The sequence below is a fragment of the Maylandia zebra genome, linkage group LG11 (assembly GCF_041146795.1).
Source record: "Maylandia zebra isolate NMK-2024a linkage group LG11, Mzebra_GT3a, whole genome shotgun sequence".
NCBI lineage: Eukaryota > Metazoa > Chordata > Actinopteri > Cichliformes > Cichlidae > Maylandia > Maylandia zebra.
This window is the reverse complement of record NC_135177.1, coordinates 7,306,864-7,332,233: the sequence shown is the minus strand read 5'-3', so window position 1 is coordinate 7,332,233 and position 25,370 is coordinate 7,306,864. Positions and strand designations below refer to the sequence as shown.

Here is a 25,370-nt window from a genome sequence, read left to right as displayed (position 1 = left end):
TTAGTAACACATGACTGTTGCTGGCTCGGATCAACTCCAGAGTTTGGGAAAATGAGATGACTGAGGGTACATTGGCCGCTCAGTAGAACTAGCTGGTTACTGATTGTTGCAGTGATTGTTTCTGGCTACTCGCCATGTTTACTTTGATTGCTGACAGCAGTGACATGAATAAAGTTATGCAACAAGCATGTGGACATTCTGAAAGGATTAAAGGGTACATGCAACACTAAGAATGAATTATGACTTTATAATACTATAAATCTACATAGAGACACATCCCAATAATAAACAAAATCCGTGTAGTAAAAACTATGAGCAGGAAAACTGAAATATATCCCAATCTACTGTGTAGGTATGTGTGCGCAAGGCCTTACCTTCCTTCCCACATATACAGGAATACCAATAATCATGGCAGGGATAGCTATGCCTGCAATGAGTGCAATGCCAACAGGGGCACCCACGAGTGTTCCCAGTTGCCAAAGAATCTTCTTCTTTCTGCTCCACGGCTTCTTTCCCCAGAAAGTACAGCCTGATGGACTGAGAGAGGTAAAGACGAGCAGAAACAGTGAGAAATGTTCACAGGAAGAGCAAGCGCTGGATAGCCTTCTAATCTCAGGTACCAATCTGGAAACAAAAGTTAACCAGCAAATAAACGGTGGAACAACTACTAGCTATGTGCTGTAGTTACAGGGTGTCACATGACCAACAGGTTTTCATCACAGCAGGATCTTTTTTTTTTTTTTTTTTTAAATTGCTAAATTCTTAAAATACTTGTAGTGAAACCGTTGGTCCAACAGCATGTACTTTATGTCTATTAGTATATACTGTATATGTATGTGTTAAGATGCTTACCTCAGGTAGTGCAAGTCTGAGATCTCTTTCATGCAGAGCCAACAGAACTCGCAGCCACAGACAGCGCACGTCATGTGGTTACAGCTGCCATCATTCATCTTGATGATGTAAGCAGCACAGCGTGGACACGGCTTGATGTCATCAGCTAGAAGTAACAACAGAGTATGATTTACAACAGTGAAATATGGGTTAGGGATTGTTCATTGAGGACTGATGATCAGCGTTGTCTTCTTTTGTTTTTTTTCCCTTCTCCTAATAAGCGTGTTGTGTAAAATCGTTAAGTCAGCCCACCTGCAGCTCCACTCTCTTGACTGTAGTTGAGGGAGGATGAGCGCACCGTTCTGAGGCGGAGGCTCTGGGCTCTTTGCTGGCGCGCTGCGTCACAGGTCTGGTTGGGATGCCACAGCTGCTTACAGTGGTAACAGAACTCTGTGCCGCAGCCCTCCCTCCCACAGGTGAGCTTCGGACAGCTGGCACACCCGAAGGCAATAACTGCATACCTGCCAGGGGACGCACAAAAAAAGTCATAAGGCAAAACACTACACCATGGTGCCCGCAAAGAATCTGAATTTAAGTCACATGAAAAGTCGATACATGCCAAATGTTGAGGCTTCTGGTTCTAGAAGGATTTTACTATGAAGGAAAACAACTGCATCATGCAGAAGCAGCAAAATGTTTCTAACCAGAATTTTAGACAAAAATTAAAGTGATGAAAATGAAGATGCTGAAAATTAAGCTGACATTTGAGAAAAGGTCAAGAGAAATGGTGTTCTTTTTTTTTTTTTTTTTTACTCGAACTCTGCAGCAGGAAGTCCTATGATGGCTTAAAAAAAAAAAAAAAAAAAAAAAAGTATGTTCCTGTATCTACTCCATTGTCTCACAAGTACATTTTTCTGAGAGGAATTATGCTTTAGCCATCTTCAATAACTCTCTTGAATATCTGTGACTGTTTGGTTTCCTTACAACAGTTTTTGCCACTCCCAAGGAAAGCCACTAAGATTGTAATAAAAATATTTTAACCAATTTTCTTAAATTGATGTTTCATTTACTCATAGACTTTTAAACAGCCAGATATAAAACAGAAAAACACTTCTATTGACTAACTGATGTAGTTACCTCCAGGGCTAAAAAAAAGAAACTAGGTGCCAAAAACTGCAGTTTATCTAATAAAAACTTAAGTCTAGGTCAAAAAGTGAATCAACGACTATAACTTGAACTGACAGATGTCCCACTACAGGCAGCTGGATACGATGTCTCACCTTTATAGCTGTTGTCTGCCTTATCTGGTTTCTTTACTAACCTTTTCTCCAACAATGCATGTCAGACACAGTAACAGCAGAAGTGAAATAATGCATGTTTTAACACAACAGTCTTGAGCCCTTGCAAAGAGACGACGGTAAAAACTAAGAAAGTAAAAAGCTTAAAGATGACAGCTGCAAAATACCAGCTAGCCAATTTCTTGGGGAAACCCAAGAGTGTGTGACATGGTTATATCCGAGCGTAGCAGAAGTCTCCCAGACCCTCTGGGACTGACCCAAGGATCAAGTTTCAATCACAGAGAGCCTGGGAGACTTCCTCTACTGGGGATCGGTGTACTCTGTTGAGAACTGTGTTTACAATGCAGACAGAATCACAGCGACATGCATGTCTCATTTAAAATGATATGCACTTAGCACTATTCAGCCTAAGTACTGTAGAGATAGCACAGCAAATGGCCTCAAACTCCCTGTCATGCAACTAATCTCACCATTGTTGAGACTGCTAAATCAGCCACAGGAACAACATGAAAAGTTGCATTCACTTAAACATTATCAAAATCAATGGATCTGTTAAGCGTCTACATCTCCACTTCTTCTGAAAATGCAGAAGCAGTGTCCATAACCTCTAACCTGCAGGAGGGGAAGGGCCAGAGCATAGAAAAGCAGCAGGAAAAGGGGAACATGAAAATAGATGGAAACTGGAGATTCCTCTGAACCAAAATGAGGGGGAAAATATCCAAGCCCCATAAATATCTAAGCCTACAAGAATGAAACATTTCTTTTCTACAAACATGGAAAAAAAATGAATAAGTGGCTAACGACAATAAAACACCTTTAGTGATCACACACTACACTACAGAATTAATAGCAAGGCAACCAGATGGCCACTATAAGCTGTAAAGTAATCTGCATAAAGGTTGCAGCTCCTGATAAATGTCATTCTGATTTGATTTATAATTTTCTGCCCATTGGTCTTCTGTTCTGAAAGGAAAAGAAAGAATAAACTTTGTTCTAATGACTGACGAAAAAAGAGACATTAGCTGAAGACACAGCTGATGACAGTAAAACACCAGCAATAGCAAATAAATCACACACTAATGTAAAAGGGATATCTATATGGCAAAAGCTATACGGTATCACATGTCCAGCTGCACATATTTCTAAGCAGGAAAATTACTCCAAGATTAAAGTCTACTTGCGTCTTGTGCTACCTTAGCTGAGGTGAATGGAAAAAACAATAAAAAAAAAAAAAAAAAGAACAAAACAAAAACAAACACGTCATGCCACCTTTAACTCCTACATTGAAACTGGTATTATGGCCAAGTTTACAAAACAGGACATCCAAGGGAAGAAAACACACATACCAAGCTTTGAAGGTTACTAGGGATTCAGAACAAAGTACAAACAGTACTTTAAGAAAGTCTGAAGGGATGAATTCTTTTTTTTTTTTTTTCCAGACCGCAAACAATTCCTGGAAGAAAAGGAAATGGCTGAGAGAGAGCAAGAGTCTTTCACCATGACAGAGAGAAACCTGCTTATGGAAAATGATTTTCCTAAATAGGTGAGTAGTTAAAACAACTTCTGTTGCGTTGCTTCTTAATATACAAAAAAGGGAAAAAATGAACTGTATTTCAAAATTCCACGTCACATATTTGGCGTTGAAGGGAATTAACATTTCAGCCATTTTTCCATAAATGTCAAATATGGATTTCTGAACTGTCTGCAGTTAAGAAATTGTAGATAGATGTCCACTCAGAACCATATTAATGAGCTGTTGATTTGATATGTCAGTGAGTGAGAGTCACTGACCCTGCAGGGCCTCTACAAAGTGACAACGCAGTGACAGTTGGGGGGGGGGAGGGGGCTGGGTGGAAGCAGGCCAATGAGCAGTCACTCAGGAAGAGAGGATTAAACAGGAAAAACAGTCCAGCACCACTGGATTACTGGAGAAGGGACAAGGAGCGAGTCACAGAGATAGAGCTGAAGTAAATACGTTCAGACAGAAAGACGGGGGGTTAATAATGACTGACCATAGCAAATCAAAATGAATGGAGTATTAAATACAAAATGAGTCAAGTCAATGATCAGTTTCCACCATGACCTCTTAATGAACAGAATATCCTCTTGATGAAAATGATTTCCTGCCAGAGAGGACCACAGTATTATTATTACAGTTTTATTAAAATCTCTCCATTTATGCAACAATACTTATTTCCTCGAAGTTAATTTTATTTAAGTCTTTCATTGCTAGATATATGTATTTGAACAATCAAAAACTTCAATGCTTCTGTACACTTGAAAAGGGTCGATTAAGATTAAGCTGACACAATAATATACAAAATCGGACTTAGCTTTTTTGGCCCAATTTTTCAATTTTCTTGGACACCTTTAATTTAAGTGTTTTTTTTATATTAATCTAGAGTTACCCGATCAGTCTTCACCTGCTGTAAAGCCAGTCCTAAAAGTAAACATGAAACATGTATTAATTCTAATTCTAAAAGTCTAATTTATACTCAGAAACTGCCACAGATTTACCCCTGTCTGTGAAGCTGGATTTATAACATGAAAACAAATCCTGCTATGTTACACTCTCCTTCACCTACATTTTCCTCACTTCTGGTAGTAGTAGCAATCCACTCTGTGAGATAATATGAGATAAGAATTTCTAAACAAGAAAATTAGGGCTCCAAAAAGTATAGCATCTCTTCCTCCGAGGCCCAAGTGTTTTATTTTAATTTTTTAATCTATTCCCATATGAATATACTGATGGAGGTCAGGATTCCCGATTGTGCTTCAGTAAGAAAGCTTTGTTATGTTTGTGGTGTGATGCACATGTAATAGTTATGTTGCAAACTGTTTGAATGTGCTTGGAAAAACAAAGACTAATTTAATGCACTGACATCTTGCTTTGCCAGATAACTGCAGTGCTCAATGCTGGTCTGGTCAACCACTGGTGTACTTGACTCTAACAGGCTTTCCTCAATACTGACCTCATTCATAGAGTCCTCTACAAATCCTAGCATTAGAGCTAATAGGTGGATTTTTCCGTTTCTCTTCAGCTAGCCGAATAACGATTAACTACTTACTGCTTAAGCAACACAGCATGAACTTGTTTTTTAACACGACAAAAGTGATCCCCTTGTACTGCTTTTTAGTTTTAGCTTCCTTGTTTTCAACCGAGTTACCAGTTCTGTACTGAGAAAATGGCGCTAGACGTGGTCTAAAAACTTTAAATGCTTTTCTTCATAAATCCAGCTTCACAGACAGTGTTAAATCTATGACAGTGTAAATAAATTACCCTTAGTATGATTTGATTGATTGATTTGATTTGATTTATTAGCATTCAAATATCTCAATGAATACAGAACAAAGATCTACCACAAAGCAAGAAAGCATGAGACAAGTCTAATTAAAAGGTATTGGCTGAAGCATTTGCTTATTACGCCAACCCTTTTAACAAAACATCTTTTTGCATGCAGCTCCTGTACACAGGGCTCGAAGCAAAGAATAAAACAAAGCAAAAACAGACAAACTTCAATTCAATTCAATTTTATTTATATAGCGCCAAATCACAACAAAAGTCACCTCAAACAATCAAACAAACAAACAAAAAAAACAAAAACAAAAAAAAACTTTCCACCTTAGATAAGTAACTACATCAAAGCAAAACAATCAAGAGTTTCAGTATTATTATTTTTGCTCTTTTCGTTCTTGATTTATATATTTTTCTAATACTCTATTTTTAAACATGTCTTTAAACAAGGAAAATGAACCACACCTTTTTAAATCACTGTCATAACTATTCCACAGGTTAACTCCTCTAACAGAAACACATCTCTGCTTTATATTTGTCCTTATCTTGTTTTGTTTTTTTAAAGAAATCTGTTCCCCTTAAGTCATATTGACTCTCTCTGACTTTGAACAGCTTCTGAGTACTGGGGCAAAGCAAGTTATTTTGTGCTTTATACATTATCTGTGCCATTTTATATTCAACTAAATCATAAAATTTCAGGGTATTCAGATTAATAAACAAAATGTTAGTTGGTTCTATATAGTTTGATTGGTTTATAATTCTTATAGCTCTTTTTTGTAATTTGAAAATAGGAAGAGTGTTCGTTTTATATGCATTACCCCATATCTCCAGACAATAAGTCATATATGGAAGCAACAGAGTACAATAAAGTGTGTTTAATGATTTTTTTGTTCAGGACATGCTTTGTTTTATAGAGAATAGCAAGGGTTTTTGACATTTTTGTTTTCACATGGTTTATATGAGACTTCCAACTCAGCTTATCATCAATCATCACTCCAAGAAATTTATTTTCGTACACTCTTTCAATTTCAATTCCATTAACCCTGATTTTAGATACATTTTTCATTTGTCTAGTGCCAAAAATAATCAATTTTGTTTTCTTTATATTTAACGATAACTTATTTACATCAAACCAGTTTTTTAATATATTTAACTCCTTTTCCGCTGTAGTCAGAAGCTGTTCTAGGTTTTTACCTGAGCAATACAGAGTGGTATCATCAGCAAACAATACACATTTTAACAGTTTGGAAACATTACATATGTCATTTATATATAATATGAATAATTTAGGGCCCAGCACAGAGCCCTGAGGAACACCACAAGTTACCTTCAACTGCTTAGATTTTACATTATTGATTTCGACATATTGATATCTGTCATCCAGGTAACTTTTCATCCACTTGTATGCTATCCCTCTTATGCCATATCTCTCTAGTTTATTCATTAATATAGAATGATCAATTGTATCAAACGCCTTTTTTAAGTTTATAAATACACCCACAGTATATTCCTTATTATCTATATCATTAGATATCCCTTCTACAAGTTCCATCACTGCCATCGAAGTGGACCTTTTCACTCTAAAGCCATATTGGTTATCGCTTAGGAGATTATGCTTCTCAATATATTTATCAAGTCTATTAACAAAAAACTTTTCTAAAATTTTTGAGAACTGTGGGAGTAGTAATATTGGCCTGTAATTGGTAAACTGACATCTCTCTCCGTTTTTATGGATTGGAATAACTTTTGCTATTTTCATTTGTGAGGGAAACACACCAGTTCGAAAGGACAGATTACAAATGTATGCGAAAGTTTGCAGTATATATTCTATAATACTTTTAACTAATATCATGTCAATACCAAAACAGTCAGTGGACTTTTTATTTTTAAATGCCTTCACAATGTTAATTATTTCTCTATGAGTTACAGCACCAATAAACATGGAGGACACATTCTGAGTAATATGTTTATTTAAGTCATTATTATTTCTTGACTCTGGAATTTCTTTTGCTAAATTAAAGCCAACATTTACAAAGAAATCATTAAATTCATTTGCAATGTCTTTCGTTTTATCAAGCACAATATCTTTATCTTTTTTGAAATAGTCTGGATAATTCTTATTTTTTGAGCCCTTTTTGATTATACTATTTAATATCTTCCATGTTTCTTGTGTGTTACTTCTACTTTGCTCCAATAATTTGTGGTAATATTCTTTCTTACTTGTTCTTATAATATTTACTAATCTATTTTTATATAACTTGTACTTTATTTCAGCATCTTTTGTCCTCGGTTTTATGACTCTCTTATATAGATTATTTTTCTTTTTACATGCATCTTCTATCCCCTTTGTGATCCATGGCTTATTTGATCTGTGATGCTTTCTAGTGATTTTCATTAAAGGACAATGTTTTTCATATAGTGAAATTACAGTTGATAGGGATGCATCATATGCACTATTTGAATCTTCATTTGCAAAAACCTCATTCCTATTGTGTTCCTTTAAGTCCACCTGGAGAGCAGTAATGGCTCTTGTTGTTCTATGTCGTATCATATCAAATGTTTGACTCTTTTGTTTAGTTTTAATCCCAAAATAATTTTAGAAAATTGCAAAAACAGGAAGATGATCGCTTATATCAGTTATAAGAAGTCCACCTACTATTTCATGGTCAATTTTATTTGTGAATATATAATCTATCAATGTAGCTGTATCAATTGTTATTCTACTTGGTTTTATAATTACAGGGAAAAGGGAGTTACTATACATTGTATTGATGAAATCTGTTGTTTTCTGATGTCCATTTGCGTTTAGCAAATCTATATTAAAATCACCACAAATTATTTGCACTTTTTTATCATTTAGGTTGCTAAACATAGCAAGTTTTTCATTGAATGTCTCAATGATCCTGGTGTCCTATAGATGCAACTTATAATTATATTACTAGCTTTTTCAACATGGATTTCAATAGTAACACATTCCAATACGTTATCTATGGTGCTTGACATACATTCAATCAGACTACATTTCAAAACTTTATCTACATATAAAGCAACACCACCTCCTTTTTTATTCACCCTGTTCATTGTAAATAATTCGTATCCTTCCAGTCCCATTTCACTAACTTTCTCATTATTGAGCCATGTTTCTGATATTGCAATTATATTAAACTTTTAACTTACTTAAACATTCTGTAATTTTAGAAATATTTTATACAGGCTTCTACTATTGAAATGTATGACCGACAATGCATTTGCCATTTTAATATTCATATTGAATTGGTCATCTGTATAGTACTCACAAGTACTATTGTTGTTATTGTAGAAGTGGTTATCTGGGTCAATGTTACTTTCAGGGTCATGCATGTTGTGTTCAGCATAATTAAACGTTTTGAAGTTCGATTTCTCAGTGTGTGTGGCAAAATAACCACCTTGACAGTCCTTTTCATAATCAAATTCTTCCTCTTCAATATCTCTGAATGGAAACCTATAATCTGTGTCCAAACTTGTCATTTATGTGTTTTTTGTTTTTGTTGTTGTTTTTTCCATTGTTTTTTGAGCCATAAGGCCAGAAACACTTTCCATACCCATTGTTCATTATCCAATCGTCACTTTTCCAATAGTTTCCATAGCAGATTCCTGATTATTTATATTGCTCTAAGTCTTTGAGTTCTCTTATCATCACAACTTTCGCTTCTTCAGGATTGCTATTTAGTCTTATCATTACTTTGCTGTTCCTCGTCCATGTTGCTTGTATCTTATTTTGTTTTGTCAGGCTGCGTGCCTATCTTGCAATTTCAGCAGTCTTTTTCGTTAAATGTTCATTTAAATATACACCGGTCCGTTTTAGCTTCTTACCCTGTTTCAGTAACTCAATCTTTGTTTTGCGACTCACAAGCCGAAGAATAATTGCTGCCTTTGTTTTACTGTCTTTACTGGGGAGTGTGTGGCATGCTACAATATGATGGCTCTGAATACTTACATTCTTCGTTTGAAGGAATTTTTATCACTTGCTGTTCAAGCGTTTGCAGCTCCTCTACCGGAGCATCTTCACCGTCTTTACCTCCGCCAGCTGTTACTCTGGTGTAGGTTCGGTGTTGCGTCTCCAGTCCACTTATGACTAAATCATCCATTCTTGTGTATTGTTCAAGGTCCTCGATTTGCCATTCCAAGTCGTCTATTTTCTTGTCCTTGTCCTTTATGAGGTTTTTTAGTTGTTTTATTTCATCCATTAGGTCATGTAGCATACCTTGTTGTTTAGCCACTTTACTCAGTTCATCAGACATGAAATTAAGCGATTTCCTAATCTCTTCCAACTCCTCTTCAACTCCTGGGTTTGCTTTTTTAGGCGGCATTTTGAAAATGATGAGATTGGTATTACCTTGTGATGGCCCGTTGAAGTCTGTCGATTTACTTGTTGGTGCCTTGCTAGAGGAGCCTGGGCACAGTGGCTGCTGGAGGATCCTGGGCCTGTGTGATTGTTTTTGTCCTCCACGAAGATGTCAGGTTGAGAAATTCATCATTCCCGTCAGTTGACAGTGAGACAGAAACACCATAGCTTAATGCGCTGTACCACTTGATATGAGTTAATTCTTACAACAGCCGAGGTCAAACGCGCTATGTCGCTTTTCTTTCACTCACTTCCACCGCTCGAGGTTTTGGAGTTGTGTCTCTCCGCCGTGTCAGTCAGTATATGTGGTGTTTCACATGTACTTCAAGCAGTATCCACACAGGAAGTGACTTGATGACCAGAGACCACAGAAAGTGAACGACATTCTGTGACTTCAAGCAACTACGCTTAAGGCGGGACCCAAGATAAGCTTTCTCAATCTCAAGGTGAGCAATTTGAGACACTATGAAAAGAAGTTAATATTCCAACTATTCCAATATTTATTTATTTGATCATTATTAAGTTCTCAATTTTTGGATTTGGATAACTTTTTTATTTTTTAAAAAGTAGAACTATTTACCATTTAGGTACCCCCATGAGCAAGCAGCGAACTGAGACTCAGCTGAAACTGCACAACTAGCTTGTTGATAAATTTAAGTAATTTCCAATTAGAAACAAGTCTCACACTCAGCAGCCGACTTGGGAACACACGAACACACACACACTGGACATTTGTTTGCCTTCATTGAGGGTGGTAACAAACTTTAAATTTCCATGGTCCACTAAATCCCAAGTATTTTAATTAACTACTTACCCACAGTCTGGTGCAGGACACCAGCGGCAGTCTGGATCAGCTACCAGCCACCTCCTCAGCATGAATTCCTCATATTTCTCCATCAGTGCGTGGTCTCCCAGGATCATACGGATGTCGTGTGGGTTGAAGCGCTCTGAACACTCAGGGCAGCTAATGTTGACACGGGACTCTGAGATTTCAATGCGTAGGTACTGGCGCAGGCAATCAATGCAGGAGCGGTGGTGACAGGTCATGATGTCAGGGAAGCTCTCCCTGGAGTGACGCAAAAGGCACAGCGGGCACTCCAGTAGCTCTGCCCCAACCCCACCCCCTACCTTGGAGGATGAGGAGGTAGAGGAACAAGGCCCCGAGGCAGATGAGGTGGAGGCAGCAGCAGCAGCAGACGAGGCAGCTCCGGTCCCAGCCACAGCAAAGAAGGCAGAGTTCTTATCATTACACATCTCAGAGTGGATACTCTCAATACTGGCGATGCCATCCACCCCTCCTAGCCCTCCGGGTCCAGAGTGCTGCAGGTCTCGGGACCTTTGGCGGCCTGATTTAGACTCTCGTCCTCGTCGCCTAAAAAGCGAGGCTAGGGAGAGACGCCTCTTTTTGGGGGCCTTCTTCACAGAGGGCAGAGAGATGGAGGAAGCAGTGGACTGCAGGTCCCGATCAGAACCCATTACCCCACCACTTCCTCGCCCCAGCTGCTGGTGCTTTTGCAAGCTCATCTCTCCGGTGGGAGGGGAGGGATGCGCCAGTGGGGAGCCAGGGTTGGGTAGCCTGTCTCTCACATGGGCAGAAAGGTCTGGGATTTGGATGGGGCTTGGAGAGGGGGTAAGGTGGTGCACGAGGGAGGGAGAGGGGGAGGGGGATGGCAGGCCATGGTGGGGCGATAGGGCTCCAGAGGGCCCTTCTGTGTTTAAGACATGATGGCTTCTCCTGATCAACCTCGTGGTCACATCTAATAGCCGGATTTTGGCGGAGGGGTGGGGGCCAACTGGTGTGAAACCGATGCAACAGAACCTAGAGAAAGCAAAAACAACACAGTATACTACAGTTTAGAAAAGATAAAGAGTCAAAGGATAAACAGTCTTGCTGGATGTAAGTTCAAATTCTAAGAATTGAAAATATTTTTAATATCATTTAACTTCCTCTAAAATCTGCTCTTTTGAGCTGTAGTATTCCTGTCCAGCTGCTACCTGTTGACATTTTGCTTATTCAGTATAACAGCTGCTAAAGTGTTTTTCATAGCATAGTCTAAGCAATATGTTACTCTCATAATTGTTGAAATACAAAGGGTCACCTTAGCCAACACAAAGATGGTTCTCTCATTATAAAAAGTAATGCCTCATGTGACCTCTGAGTGCGTTTATGCTTTTAGTCATTTAGATGGCTTCTGACCTAATCTAATAGATGTTTTGTCGACTTAAAGTACCCATTATGGTCACTACAGTAGTCATGTCACTCACAGTGACAACAGTGATCACCATAACCCATAACCATTTATACAAGGGCATGGGTATCTGAAAGCAGTATTATCCAAAACAGTGGGTGTTACCACTCAGACAAAACCTCCACATCAGGAATAAAAGCAGCACAGACATCTCAAGTATTTTTCAGTTTTCTTCAGAAAGTCCACTTATTTAAAACTTTGTATCTAGGAATCATTGAATTTTTCCAGTGATGTAGCATTAAAATGGGGGGGAAAAACTGACACAATCACAAGTCATGTTTCCAAATTAGCTGCAGCAACCAGAGTGTGGCTTGGCCAGTGGCTGTGACATCACTTTTGGCACATAGTGCAGTTTACGAGGGCGAGAATGGCAAGTATAATAGGCCTTAAGAATTTGGCATGTTTAGAAGGTGTGAGTGAAACACAGCCAAAAGAGAGGGTGACTGAGAGACATTATGTAAAGAGATGCTAAGGCAAAAGAAGCTGCAACCAAAATGAGCTTTTTGGGAGTTGGGTTTTGATACAACGTGCACTTGCTTGACGTTGCCTCGATAAATGTACTAAAGAATAAAATTTTTTAAAAAAGAAGCAGTATGGTTTCTAGTTGTTGAATAACAGATGTAAGTGAAAGCATGTTTCCTCATTTGTAATGCTACACACAGCTGTAATCAACTGTAATTATGCAAGCACTTTCCTTTTTCAATAGCTAACAATATAAGCCCTCTGTTCAACTGTTCAAAAGAGGCTCTCCATTAAACTGTGCATTCGTACAGCTTGTGGAGAAATAAATGTCCTGATTTATAATTAACATCTTAAATTGCTAGGAAAAAAAGTGTCTATTTTGAGAGATTTATCCAGGGAGAAGCTGGAAAAATGTTCAAGGAGAGAAAATGCATGTCATATGTTTTGAGTAGTAGGGCCAAACGTCATCAAAACTGTAAGACAAGCAAGAAAAGGGCAACCATTATAAATTGCATAGGTGCAATTTTTTTACCCGATAGTTTTGTATCGCAGTTCAAAACAGCAGAACACCAGTTATCCATACTGATTCTGTGTGTGTTATGCCATGTGTTTCTGGGAGTGTTGATGACAAAGATAGATAAAGGATGTCTGTTATTTTCAGAGAGTGTTGCTACGGAGCTACAATTTGCTTGCTGTGTGTCGATCCCTGAATGTGTATTTGTTTATCTGTGTCTTTGGTTACACCTTGGCGATGAACTATGCAGAGGAATGGAAACACATGCAGAGTATTGCCAGGGGATATACACATACCCCTAAAACTACCCCCACACAGTAGTTGTGTAGTAAGAATTTAAACAGTAAAGAGGGCTGCTAAGTATGTTTTCTCACCCACTGTATCCATGTGCATACTTCATAAGAGCTGAAACTATAGTACACAAATCTCTACCACCATCACTACACCCCAACATCAAAAGCAGCACTCAGTACTATGCACAACAGCTGCACAGCTGCAACCAAACCACTGGCACTACCAGCACCAACATCTTGCTGCTCTCAAACATAAGCAGTTCATTCTCTCCACAATTTCATCCTTTTTATCTTCTCCCTGTTCCTCAAGTCTGACTCCTCTAGCTGTGAGTTGGGACAGAAAACAGGAAATCTTGATGTGGCAGGCAGAACTGGCTGTGTTTTTTTTTTTTTTTTTTTTTTTTTTTTAAGAGGAAGTCTAGGGCTGCAGTGACACATCAGTTAGAAAGAAATGGGACTGGATGAAGATTTGTTTTATTTCTCTCAACTTGGTATGACAAACATATATGTTATGCTAAGTATATTGCTTTGCTTCATGCTGGAGATTAAGTAAAACTTCCCGGTGTTTCAACTAATGTATAAAAAGCCCAGTAGCCAATGAGGTAAAAGACGACCTCCCACCAGAATTTATTTAAAGACAAAAGGGATAACTGTAAATTAGCCTACTGTTCCTTTTACACCTGAAAGAGCATGAAAATCTTAAAGAGTTTAGAAAGTTATTACAGAACCAGACAAATGTTAGGAATTATAACCATTTTACCTCCTTAGCCGATATTCAAACATTTCTGTCTATTAATAAAAGGTAGGCTAAACCATTCAGTGCTTTTAAATATGGTTTCGATTTATTTACAAAGTTAAATCATATTTGCTGTCACATATGTGCACATAACATTCTTTTCACACTCAGGCACAGATCGACTTCACCACGTCTCCTACCTGCACAGAATATCAAGATTTGCTATTCTGTCACACACATGGAATTAGCATTATAGCAACACAGTTCTACTGTAGCAGCTTAAACATCAGCTGGCTGCAACCCTGCTTTCTACCATTGTAAGACCAATGAAAGACTGTTAAAACAGTTACATATGCTGTGACTCTAAAATATGTTGCAAACAACAAACTCCCATACTACTACTGCTACATGTAGGTGCACTGTATTGTGAGCAGAAATGAAAGCAGAAAGAAATGAGGGTACAGTGTGAAGTGCACTGGATGACAAAGGCTAATAACTTTCATTCACCCATGAAAAGGAAAATGTACGGCAGGTGCTTTATCCTGACCTTGGTGTCTGTCACAAAGCTACCACCGCATCTAAATCAGCCAAGGAGTGAATGACTGGGCTTATCGCTGCTGAGCAGATAGCTGTGTGTGCATGTGTGTGATGAGAGGACTGATGATGTAGCTAGACTTGCACAGCAGTCTCATCTCAAGACCCTGGGTAAGACACTCACAAAATCAAACACCTATGTCGGCTTCTTGGCCCCAAACTGTGGTCAGCAGTTAAAGCGTTTCTCTGTGTGTCAGTTTACTGTATTTTCCGCACTATAACGCGCACTGGATTATAAGGCGCACTGTTGAAGACTGGGTCTGTTTTCATACATACAGTTGTGCACCATACAACTGTATGTGCACCATATTATAAGGTGCATTAAGACAAACAAAACAGTCAGATAACTCGACCTTTATTAAGCTCATTCACAGTAACTCTTTCCAGTACATTCAACTTCCACAATTCCATCAAATTCTTCACGGTTACGGTAAACAGCTGCGCAATTTCGGCATCAAGCATGCCCGGATCCTTCTCACGCTGGATTAAAAGGCGTTTAAAATGCATTCAGCAAAATAAAACAATCAGATGAGTTAAACTTTAAACAACTCATTCACAGTAACTATTAACATTGTTAAGCTGTAAAAAATCAAATATTGAACAATACACTTACGTTTTCAGTTCATTCAACTTCCACAAATCCATCAACCTCTTCACCTTCAGTGTCTGAGTTAAACAGCTGGGCAATTTCAGCATCAAGCATGCCCGGATCCCTCTCATCATTATCTGAATCAGTCTTGTTGCTGTTACTTAGCTGTTCAGTGATTATTCCAGCCTTCATGAAAGCTCGGACGACACTTGAGACTAGGGATGGGTACCGGTGTCCGGTGCCATGATGGCACCGGTTCTGACATAAACGGTAGTAACCAGACCGAAAAGCAGCGCACATTTCGGTGCTTTATTTCGGTGCTTTTTTTTCCTGAGCTGTGATACACTTTAGATTCTAGCCAATCATTTTACGTTTCCGAGGATAGTAGGCGGGGCCAGGTACGTACGTTCTGTTAGAGCAGAGCTACAGATTAAAAATGTCCAAGGCGAAGCGGTCAAAAGTCTGGCTGTACTTCACAGCAAAAGATGCAAACTCAGCAGCAACAAGTGCTTTAAGCTGATACTGTGATACTGTCAAAGGAGGTAACACCTCAAATCCGATGAAACACCTGGCGACGCATAGCGGGTTTTTTTTAAAAGCCCAGAAATGCGCTGTATTTGATAGCTTGCTGCGAGACCTCACACCGAGCACCTCTACTGCGGGTGGGTTGCCTGTTATGCAACATCCCCCAAAAACACGAAGAGGAGAGTCCTGGCCCCTAGCCCTGCCAGTGTAGCAGAAATGATGACGGATGATGGTGGCAGCAGCCGTTCTTCTCTGCGTGAGTAGCTAATTTACGTTGAGTAGGCTAACCACGTTATTACATTAATGCAGGTAAGGTGAACTAGCAAACATCATCATAGCTACATGCGGCTGTCCTCTTGTTTGATGGCAGATACTCCCTTCACCCTGGCTAAAAAGGCTAAAATGACCAAAGAAAAAGTGGAAAACAGTTAAACATGAGAGGTTTAGGACAAAGTTTGTGTTTTTTCCATTGTTTAAGCACTGCTTCCAGCCAAGAGTGATACCATATATGCCCCATAGCTGCAGAAAAGGCTAACATTGTTATCTTTTTACAAAAAACAGCTGAACATGAGAGGTTTTTGGACCAATTTTGTGTTCTCCATTCTTTAAGCACCGGTTTGAGCACCGGCACCGTTTCAAAAGTACCGATTTGGCACCGGTATCGGATAAAACCTAAACGATATCCATCCCTACTTGAGACTGATACCTTAGCCCAAGCATCCACGATCCATTGGCAGATAGTGGCGTAACTCGCTCAGCGTTGCCTCCCTGTCTTGGTGAATGTGTGTTCACCTTCTGTCATTCAATGCTCCCACGCAGCTCGTAATTTAACTTTGAACGACCTGTTGACACCAATAGTTCTTTGGTTAATCCACCTGGAATGACGGCAAGCTCCGAATTAGTATGCTTTACTTGGGTTTTGACAGCCTTGATTGGCGCGCATGGAGTCGTAGATCAAAAGAGACGGAGATTTGTGGAAAAAGCCATCCGGTCTCTTGACATAAACTTCCCTCAGCCACTCGCTCATCTTCTCCTTGTCCATCCAGCCCTTTGAGTTAGCCTTGACGATGACGCCGGCTGGAAACTTTTCTTTTGGCAAAGTCTTCCTCTTGAAAATGACCATGGGTGTTTCTGGCCATTAGCTTAGCAGCCCAGAACTACAGTGAAGGATGACTTCTTGTTCCCTGTGGTGCATATAGATACCATACTGGTAGCGGTTTTCTCGACAGTACGGTTCAATGGCCAACTTTTCTTTGTAATCGTTTGGCAGTTGCTGTGAGACAGTAGTTCTTGTGCGGATTGAGAGATTATGCCTTTTCATAAAACTGAAACACCAAAAAGGTCCCCCTCAAAGTCGTTAATCTGCATGTCACGTGCTACCACTGTTGCCTTGAGTCGAATAGAGACAGTAGAGACACTTCTACCTGCTGTTCTCTGTTCAATAACCCACTGTTCAATTTTGTCCTTGTTCCCTCGGAAACTCCTTTTGGTCTTCTTTACTTGTTTTAGGTCATCTTCTTGCTTCCTCCACTTGCGCACCATAGACTCATTAATGCCAAATTGTCTCGCAGCTGCTCCATTTCCATTTTCTACTGCACAACTGATTGCTCGGAGTTTAAAATCCGCTTTGTAAGAGTGTCTCTTCGCAGGCGCCATTTTGAAGTCGTTATACACACACACACACACACACACACACACACACACACACACACACACACACACACACACACACACACACACACACACACACAAAACACGGTAATATTGTGTTGAAGCACAGTACGTATTACTCCATGAGGCTCCTTGCAACAGTAACTGTAATGCTCCGAAAAGTGGCACAAAAAAATTTTTGACAGATTTTTGAGCATCGTGTACCACATAAAATTGGTTTGCGGTAAGCACAAACCAAAATTCATACATAAGGCTAACTAGATTATAAGGCGCACTGTGGATTTTTGTGAAGATTTAAGGATTTTATGTGCGCCTTATCGTGCGGTAAATACATTAACACAGTCCAAACTACCAATGAATCTCATCACCTAAAAAGAGAGCCGTTTTGTTTTTTAATTTATGTGCAAACTAAATTTATATGCACTTTCATTTCAGCGTATTTTTAGTCTGAGGGTTTGTTTTTTGTTTTTTTATTTATTAACAAGCTGGCTTCTCTCCACCCCAGAGAAACAAAAAGTAAAAATAAAGCAAAAGCCTATTTAAGATAATTTCATCCATGAATTTCAGATAATATCAGAAAAAATAAGATTATTTTCCACCATTTCCTTTCTCACATGGTCCGTCTCGAAAATATTTGCAATACTGAAAAAACTCTGTGGTTTAGGTGAGGGAGTTGCCTGATAGAGCATGGAGGACGAAGCACATATGACACCCACTCACCAGCAGTGAACACACAGAATACTGGCTGTGCTGTTCACACATCAGTGGAATTCAGCATCACACCGACTTTGCAGCGAGCTGGCTCAGTAATGACTTGGACCATTTGCATTCTCATAGGCTCAGAACAGACATCTATTCTCTATCAGTTCAAGCTCACCAACTTCTCAATTTGCTGTTATCTGTCCTCTGTTCTCAGATTGTTGTTGATGTGTGTTTGGTTGTTGGTCTTTAATCTCTATTTTATGTTTCATTACTTTCTGTGTGTGTGTGTGTGAGAGTGTGTGTTCCATCCATACAATGAAACACACCCGTGTGTGGGATGTTTTTCTGCGAAATCCAGGAGAGATAGGGGAAAGAACTGACGCAGAAAAAATATGGAGTAATTCTTAGTCCAGGCCTTTTCTGTTATAGATAGGTATGGGAATCAAGAACTTGTAGAGAACCGGTTCCCAGTAGTTCAGTTCCTTGGAATTGTTAGTCTGCTTGCCAATCCGCTTATCGATTTCACTTGCACTACAATCACCTGATTTCAGTTTGTGTGCTGGAGGAAAATAGTGGTGCAGTCTACAGTGTGGACTTGGACAATAATTTTATCTATATTAAGGATGGGATGGTTGAAATATGTGCAATGGTAAAGTGCAAAATGCATCCAGGACAGAAACAACTGCATTATGCTGCTAACAGAACTTGAGCTCTTTGCAAGGCTCTACACAGACAACATGCTAACACTAAGCTAGTCAAAAACACCACCTGGGTCTGGGTGCAATTCCCCCCTCCAGGGGCAAGGGTACCCAGACCCGGTTTGTAGAGTACGCTTGGGGAGTGTGATTGTGTGTACAGCGTCTCTTTATGTCTGTCTCCACGTTGGTTGAGTGTGGAGTGAGTGCATATGAGAGCATGAGGGTGGGAATGGATGTTTGTGTCTGTGTGTGCCTGTATGTCTGTGTCTATATGTCAGGTTGGGTATCAGACGCCACCTCTCTGGGGACACCTCAGGCCCTCCAAGGTTTGGAGGCCTATCTCCACCCACCACCACTTCCCCTGCCGGTGGAGGACTCCCTCAGGTGTCGGTGTGTTGGTGGTTCTTTGTGTCTGGGGGTGGGCGTCCGGGTACACACCGGCTCACTCCTTGGCGGCCGCTTGTCGGGGCCTGGGGCCTGGGGCTCGCTCGGGCCCCTTTGGAGGTGGGGTGCCCCCGGCCTCTCGGCCTAGGGCTCGGTCACTCAGGCGCAGCTGGGGGCCGGCGGAGCTCACGGGCGCGTCACTGCAACTCCCCCTGACTTCTGCTCCGCGGCTGCTGGGCGAGCCCTCATCTGGGACTCTCCTCAGCTCTTACTGGGACAGTGGCGCGGCTGCCCCTCTGTTGGTCTTCCATGGTCTCTTGTGTTCTGGGGGCCTCTGGATGTCTGGAGTTTTGATCTCCTCCATACCCGCTTCACACCCTGGAGGACGGGGCTGTGGCCCCCCCCACACTCCCTAGCAGATCATTACATGGAGAAACCTTTGGAATGCAAGCATGCTGATCCACACAGGTATGCACACATGGGTATTCACAGACGCGGACTAAAGCTTTCTTGGCTGCTGCCTCAAAGCACACTGTGCGCTGTCTATCTTGCGTGCTGCACAATATCGTTTATTACTTAGTAAATACTGATATCTATGACTAGCTAGTTTATTGTGATGGTGCTTTGTTTTCTCTATTATTATGTTGCTCTTTGTTGTTTGCTGTCTCCTCTGTTTGTTTTTGTTTGTTTGTTTGTTTTGTTTTTTTCTCCATACAGGTGACCCAGGAGTTTTTTTTTTTTCTCTCTCTTCCCCCCCCCTTCTCACCGTCTCTTCTCCCCTTTGGTTTTCTTTCTTTCTCTCCCCCTCTCTCTCTCATTCATTCCCCCTGTCCTATTTATTTAAAAAAAAAAAAAAAAAAAGACAAAGGATGAACTGAAGCTCTGCCATCACGTAATGTCGCATACTGCTGTTTCTGATGTCATTTAGAAAAAGAAAAAAAAAAGAAAAAAAAAAAAAAAAAAAAGGAAACACACCCGTGTGTGGGATGTTTTTCTGCGAAATCCAGGAGAGATAGGGGAAAGAACTGACGCAGAAAAAATATGGAGTAATTCTTAGTCCAGGCCTTTTCTGTTATAGATAGGTATGGGAATCAAGAACTTGTAGAGAACCGGTTCCCAGTAGTTCAGTTCCTTGGAATTGTTAGTCTGCTTGCCAATCCGCTTATCGATTTCACTTGCACTACAATCACCTGATTTCAGTTTGTGTGCTGGAGGAAAATAGTGGTGCAGTCTACAGTGTGGACTTGGACAATAATTTTATCTATATTAAGGATGGGATGGTTGAAATATGTGCAATGGTAAAGTGCAAAATGCATCCAGGACAGAAACAACTGCATTATGCTGCTAACAGAACTTGAGCTCTTTGCAAGGCTCTACACAGACAACATGCTAACACTAAGCTAGTCAAAAACCCAGAGTGATTTTTAAACATAAGTGTATGCTGAACTCAGCCATGCAGCCAGACCATGAACACAAAAAACAAAAAGCCGGGAGCCTCCAACCTTGTTTGTTGACAGCAGTTCAAATTGGAAAAAATCTAACCTTGCTACACAAGGAGATTACTTCTTATTGGATCACTGCCTCCCATTTCACTACACAACTTAATTCTGATTGGATCTAGTCATCTTGTTTTCACAGGTAATTGATGAAAACTAATAGGCAAAAAAGTTAAAACTGATTCTTACATCTTCACAAGCTCATTTCATTTTCCACACAGGTTCTGCAGCCTTGATCCTTTCTCAGACTTAAGAAAAACGGATTTGTAAAATATATTTAAACACATTTGGAATAAAGGTTATTCACACCCCATGAAATGCAGAAAAAAAAAGGTATGGAGAGAATCTAGTCTCAAGCTCATCACAGATGCATTTTATGTGATGTATAAATAAAAACCTAACTTGCAAACAAATATATCTTCCACAAACAAATGCTAAACAAAGTGGACACCTGAGCCTTTACATGTTGGGTGTCCTGAATCTGGACGTGGCCAACAAGAGAAGCTCTGACTGTAAAACCAAGACATTGCATATTTGCATTTATGTGTTGTGCTCACAAGATAAGCACATATGTGCAGCTTTAGCCTCCTTTATGACTCCTATCAGGACCAAAATCTACAAAACTATTATTAAGATTATTAAAACTAGAAGCTCATCAAGAAAGTGTTGAAGTTAAAGCGCAAAGGGCCATTTTCACCATAGACCTTTGTTTTTTTCAGCAACAACAAGAGTTGCCTCCTGTTCGTACTTCTGCACTGGTTCCACTTTAAAGACTCAGAAGCATTCAGACAACATTCACAAAGACAAATTATCTTGTTTACACTCCCATAGTGAACGAACAGTTGCATAAACCGAGCTGGTTTCTGCTTATAACATTAGTTGCTACAATCATTATCATTTAGTTTGTTAAAATTTAACTTTACAGGGAGTGCAGAATTATTAGGCAAATGAGTATTTTGTCCACATCATCCTCTTCATGCATGTTGTCTTACTCCAAGCTGTATAGGCTCGAAAGCCTACTACCAATTAAGCATATTAGGTGATGTGCATCTCTGTAATGAGAAGGGGTGTGGTCTAATGACATCAACACCCTATATCAGGTGTGCATAATTATTAGGCAACGTCCTTTCCTTTGGCAAAATGGGTCAAAAGAAGGACTTGACAGGCTCAGAAAAGTCAAAAATAGTGAGATATCTTGCAGAGGGATGCAGCAGTCTCAAAATTGCAAAGCTTCTGAAGCGTGATCATCGAACAATCAAGCGTTTCATTCAAAATAGTCAACAGGGTCGCAAGAACCGCAGCAATTTCCTAATGTTGTAAACCTGCTCAACATTTGGCAATAAACCCCTTTCTGATTCTGATTCTGAAGAAGCGTGTGGAAAAACCAAGGCGCAAAATAACTGCCCATGAACTGAGAAAAGTCAAGCGTGCAGCTGCCAAGATGCCACTTGCCACCAGTTTGGCCATATTTCAGAGCTGCAACATCACTGGAGTGCCCAAAAGCACAAGGTGTGCAATACTCAGAGACATGGCCAAGGTAAGAAAGGCTGAAAGACGACCACCACTGAACAAGACACACAAGCTGAAACGTCAAGACTGGGCCAAGAAATATCTCAAGACTGGTTTTTCTAAGGTTTTATGGACTGATGAAATGAGAGTGAGTCTTGATGGGCCAGATGGATGGGCCCGTGGCTGGATTGGTAAAGGGCAGAGAGCTCCAGTCCGACTCAGACGCCAGCAAGGTGGAGGTGGAGTACTGGTTTGGGCTGGTATCATCAAAGATGAGCTTGTGGGGCCTTCTCGGGTTGAGGATGGAGTCAAGCTCAACTCCCAGTCCTACTGCCAGTTTCTGGAAGACACCTTCTTCAAGCAGTGGTACAGGAAGAAGTCTGCATCCTTCAAGAAAAACATGAGGCTACCCCTCTGTCCCCTTCTGGCTGCCTCTGCCTCAATTTTATCCCACAACTTAGACATTCACATTACTCACACTCTCATTACACATACATATAGGATCTTGGGGGTGGGCACGATACACGGAACCCAAAGTACCATCAGGGTGTACACCCCACCCCTGGCGTCGTTGCCCACCTCTCAATTTTAAATACACGTAGACATTGAGGGCTAGCAGGAGGGACCATGCGCTTACCTGCTGCTCTCTGGCAGGTAGCTCCATGCCCTCCTGGGTTTTAAATGCACCTTAGAACACACATGCATCAACACTACAATGAGCGGGTGGAGGGAGGTTTGGAGTCTTCTCTCACCCCCATTCTCTGCGACCTGCTGGAGCGGGGGGGCTAGGAGGAGGAGTTGGCCGTCCGACTGCGGTCTGGAGTGTGGGGCCTTCCTGCTGCTGCGGAGTCGGGGCGGTCTGCCTCCCCCCACCGCAGGGAAAAGGGTAACACCACCTGGGTCTGGGTGCAGTTCCCCCCTCCAGGGGCAAGGGTACCTAGACCCGGTTTGTAGAGTACGCTTGGGGAATGTGATCGTGTGTACAGCGTCTCTTCATGTCTGTCTCCACGTTGGTTGAGTGTGGAGTAAGTGCATATGAGAGCATGAGGGTGGGAATGGATGTTTGTATATGTGTGTGCCTGTATGTCTGTGTCTATATGTCAGGTTGGGTATCAGGCGCCACCTCTCTGGGGACATCTTAGGCCCTCCAAGGTTTGGAGGCCTATCTCCCCCTACCACCACTTCCCCTGCCAGTGGCGGACTCCCTCAGGTGTCGGTGCGTTGGTGGTTCTTTGTGTCCGGGGATGGGCGTCCAGGTACACACCGGCTCACTCCTTGGCGGCCGCTTATCGGGGCCTGGAGCCTGGGGCTTGCTCGGGCCACTTCGGAGGTGGGGTGCCCCCGGCCTCTCGGCCTGGGGCTCGGTCACTCAGGCGCGGCTGGCTGCTGGCGGAGCTCACGGGCGCGTCACTGCAACTCCCCCTGGCTTCTGCTCCGCGGCTGCTGAGTGAGCCCACATCTGGGACTCTCCTCAGCTCTTTCTGGGACAGTGGCGCAGCTGCCCCTCTGTTGGTCTTCCTTGGTCTCTTGTGTTCTGGGGGCCTCTGGATGTCTGGAGTTTTGATCTCCTCCATACCTGCTTCATGCCCTGGAGGACGGGGCTGTGGCCCCCCCACACCCTCTAGCAGATTATTACATGAAGGAACCTTTTAAAAAACAAAAAACAAGCGCGTCCATGCTCACAGGTGTACACACGGGTGATCACACCCACAAACTACACCCTTTTTGGCTCCTACCTCAAAGCACACTGTGTTCTGTTGATCTTATGTGCTGCACAATAATGTTTAATATTTAGTATTTACTGTCATATTCCCATATATCATTGTGATGTTGTTTATTCTATTACTCTTGTTCTCTTCTGCTTGTTTTCTTTTTTCTTTCTCAGCAGGTGACCCAGGTGATTGATATATGCATTTTTTTTTCTCTGCCCGTTCTGTTGGTTTTTGTCTTTTGCCCTTCTCCCCCGTCCCTCTTCTCAGCTGTTTCTCTTTCCCTCTTTCTTTCTCCCCTTCTTTCCCCCAGTCAAGTCTGTCCCGTATTCAGTAAGTGAAAATAAAATAAACAATAAAAGGTGAATCAAATGGACCATTACGGCAAGGCTGGGATGGTCAGTTTGGTAAAGTAAATCCGTTGGGCATCTTTCTTTGCCTTTAGACAACAATTCTGATGGCAAAAGAGCCAAACGGGACAGGCAAAAAAAGAAAAAAAGAAAAAAGAAAAACATGATTTTCATGCAGGACAATGCTCCATCACACGCGTCCAAGTACTCCACAGCGTGGCTGGCAAGAAAGGGTATAAAAGAAGAAAAACTAATGACATGGCCACCTTGTTCACCTGATCTGAACCCCATTGAGAACCTGTGGTCCATCATCAAATGTGAGATTTACAAGGAGGGAAAACAGTACACCTCTCTGAACAGTGTCTGGGAGGCTGTGGTTGCTGCTGCACGCAATGTTGATGGTGAACAGATCAAAACACTGACAGAATCCATGGATGGCAGGCTTTTGAGTGTCCTTGCAAAGAAAGGTGGCTATATTGGTCGCTGATTTGTTTTTGTTTTGTTTTTGAATGTCAGAAATGTATATTTGTGAATGTGGAGATGTTATATTGGTTTCACTGGTAAAAATAAATAATTGAAATGGGTATATATTTGTTTTTTGTTAAGTTGCCTAATAATTATGCACAGTAATAGTCACCTGCACACACAGATATCCCCCTAAAATAGCTAAAACTAAAAACAAACTAAAAACTACTTCCAAAAACATTCAGCTTTGATATTAATGAGTTTTTTGGGTTCATTGAGAACATGGTTGTTGTTCAATAATAAAATTATTCCTCAAAAATACAACTTGCCTAATAATTCTGCACTCCCTGTATTGTTACACCTGTTAGCAACAAAACACAGTAAGAGGCAATGCAAGTTAAGTAGAAAAATCTTTTAGTTAATGTAATGTCGACATCCCTGATTAAGTACAAAAAAAAAAAAAAAAAAAGTGACAGCACAGAAAGATGAGGGATAGTGGATGTACCACAGATTTCTCTGGTGACTGAGTTTATTTGGCATTCCAGAGAGAGAGAGAGAGAGAGACACACACACAGACACACACACAAAAAGAGAGAGAGAGAGAGACCAGATCCAG

The 25,370-nt window shown here is 40.9% G+C and overlaps 1 protein-coding gene across 1 annotated transcript in view; it reads right to left on the bottom strand.

The window, feature by feature from the left end:
• The window catches only part of LOC101479921 (E3 ubiquitin-protein ligase RNF19A), a 37,432-nt gene that overhangs the window by 5,446 nt on the left and 6,616 nt on the right, over nt 1–25,370 (bottom strand). Inside the window, exons 2-5 of the mRNA XM_004560032.5 lie at nt 10,623–11,627; nt 1,144–1,352; nt 853–997; nt 375–537 (exon numbers count right to left, since the gene is read on the bottom strand). Of these exons, the coding sequence (XP_004560089.1) occupies nt 375–537; nt 853–997; nt 1,144–1,352; nt 10,623–11,332 (1,227 nt within the window). The 5' untranslated portion in view covers nt 11,333–11,627. The remainder of the gene's footprint in view (nt 1–374; nt 538–852; nt 998–1,143; nt 1,353–10,622; nt 11,628–25,370) is intronic.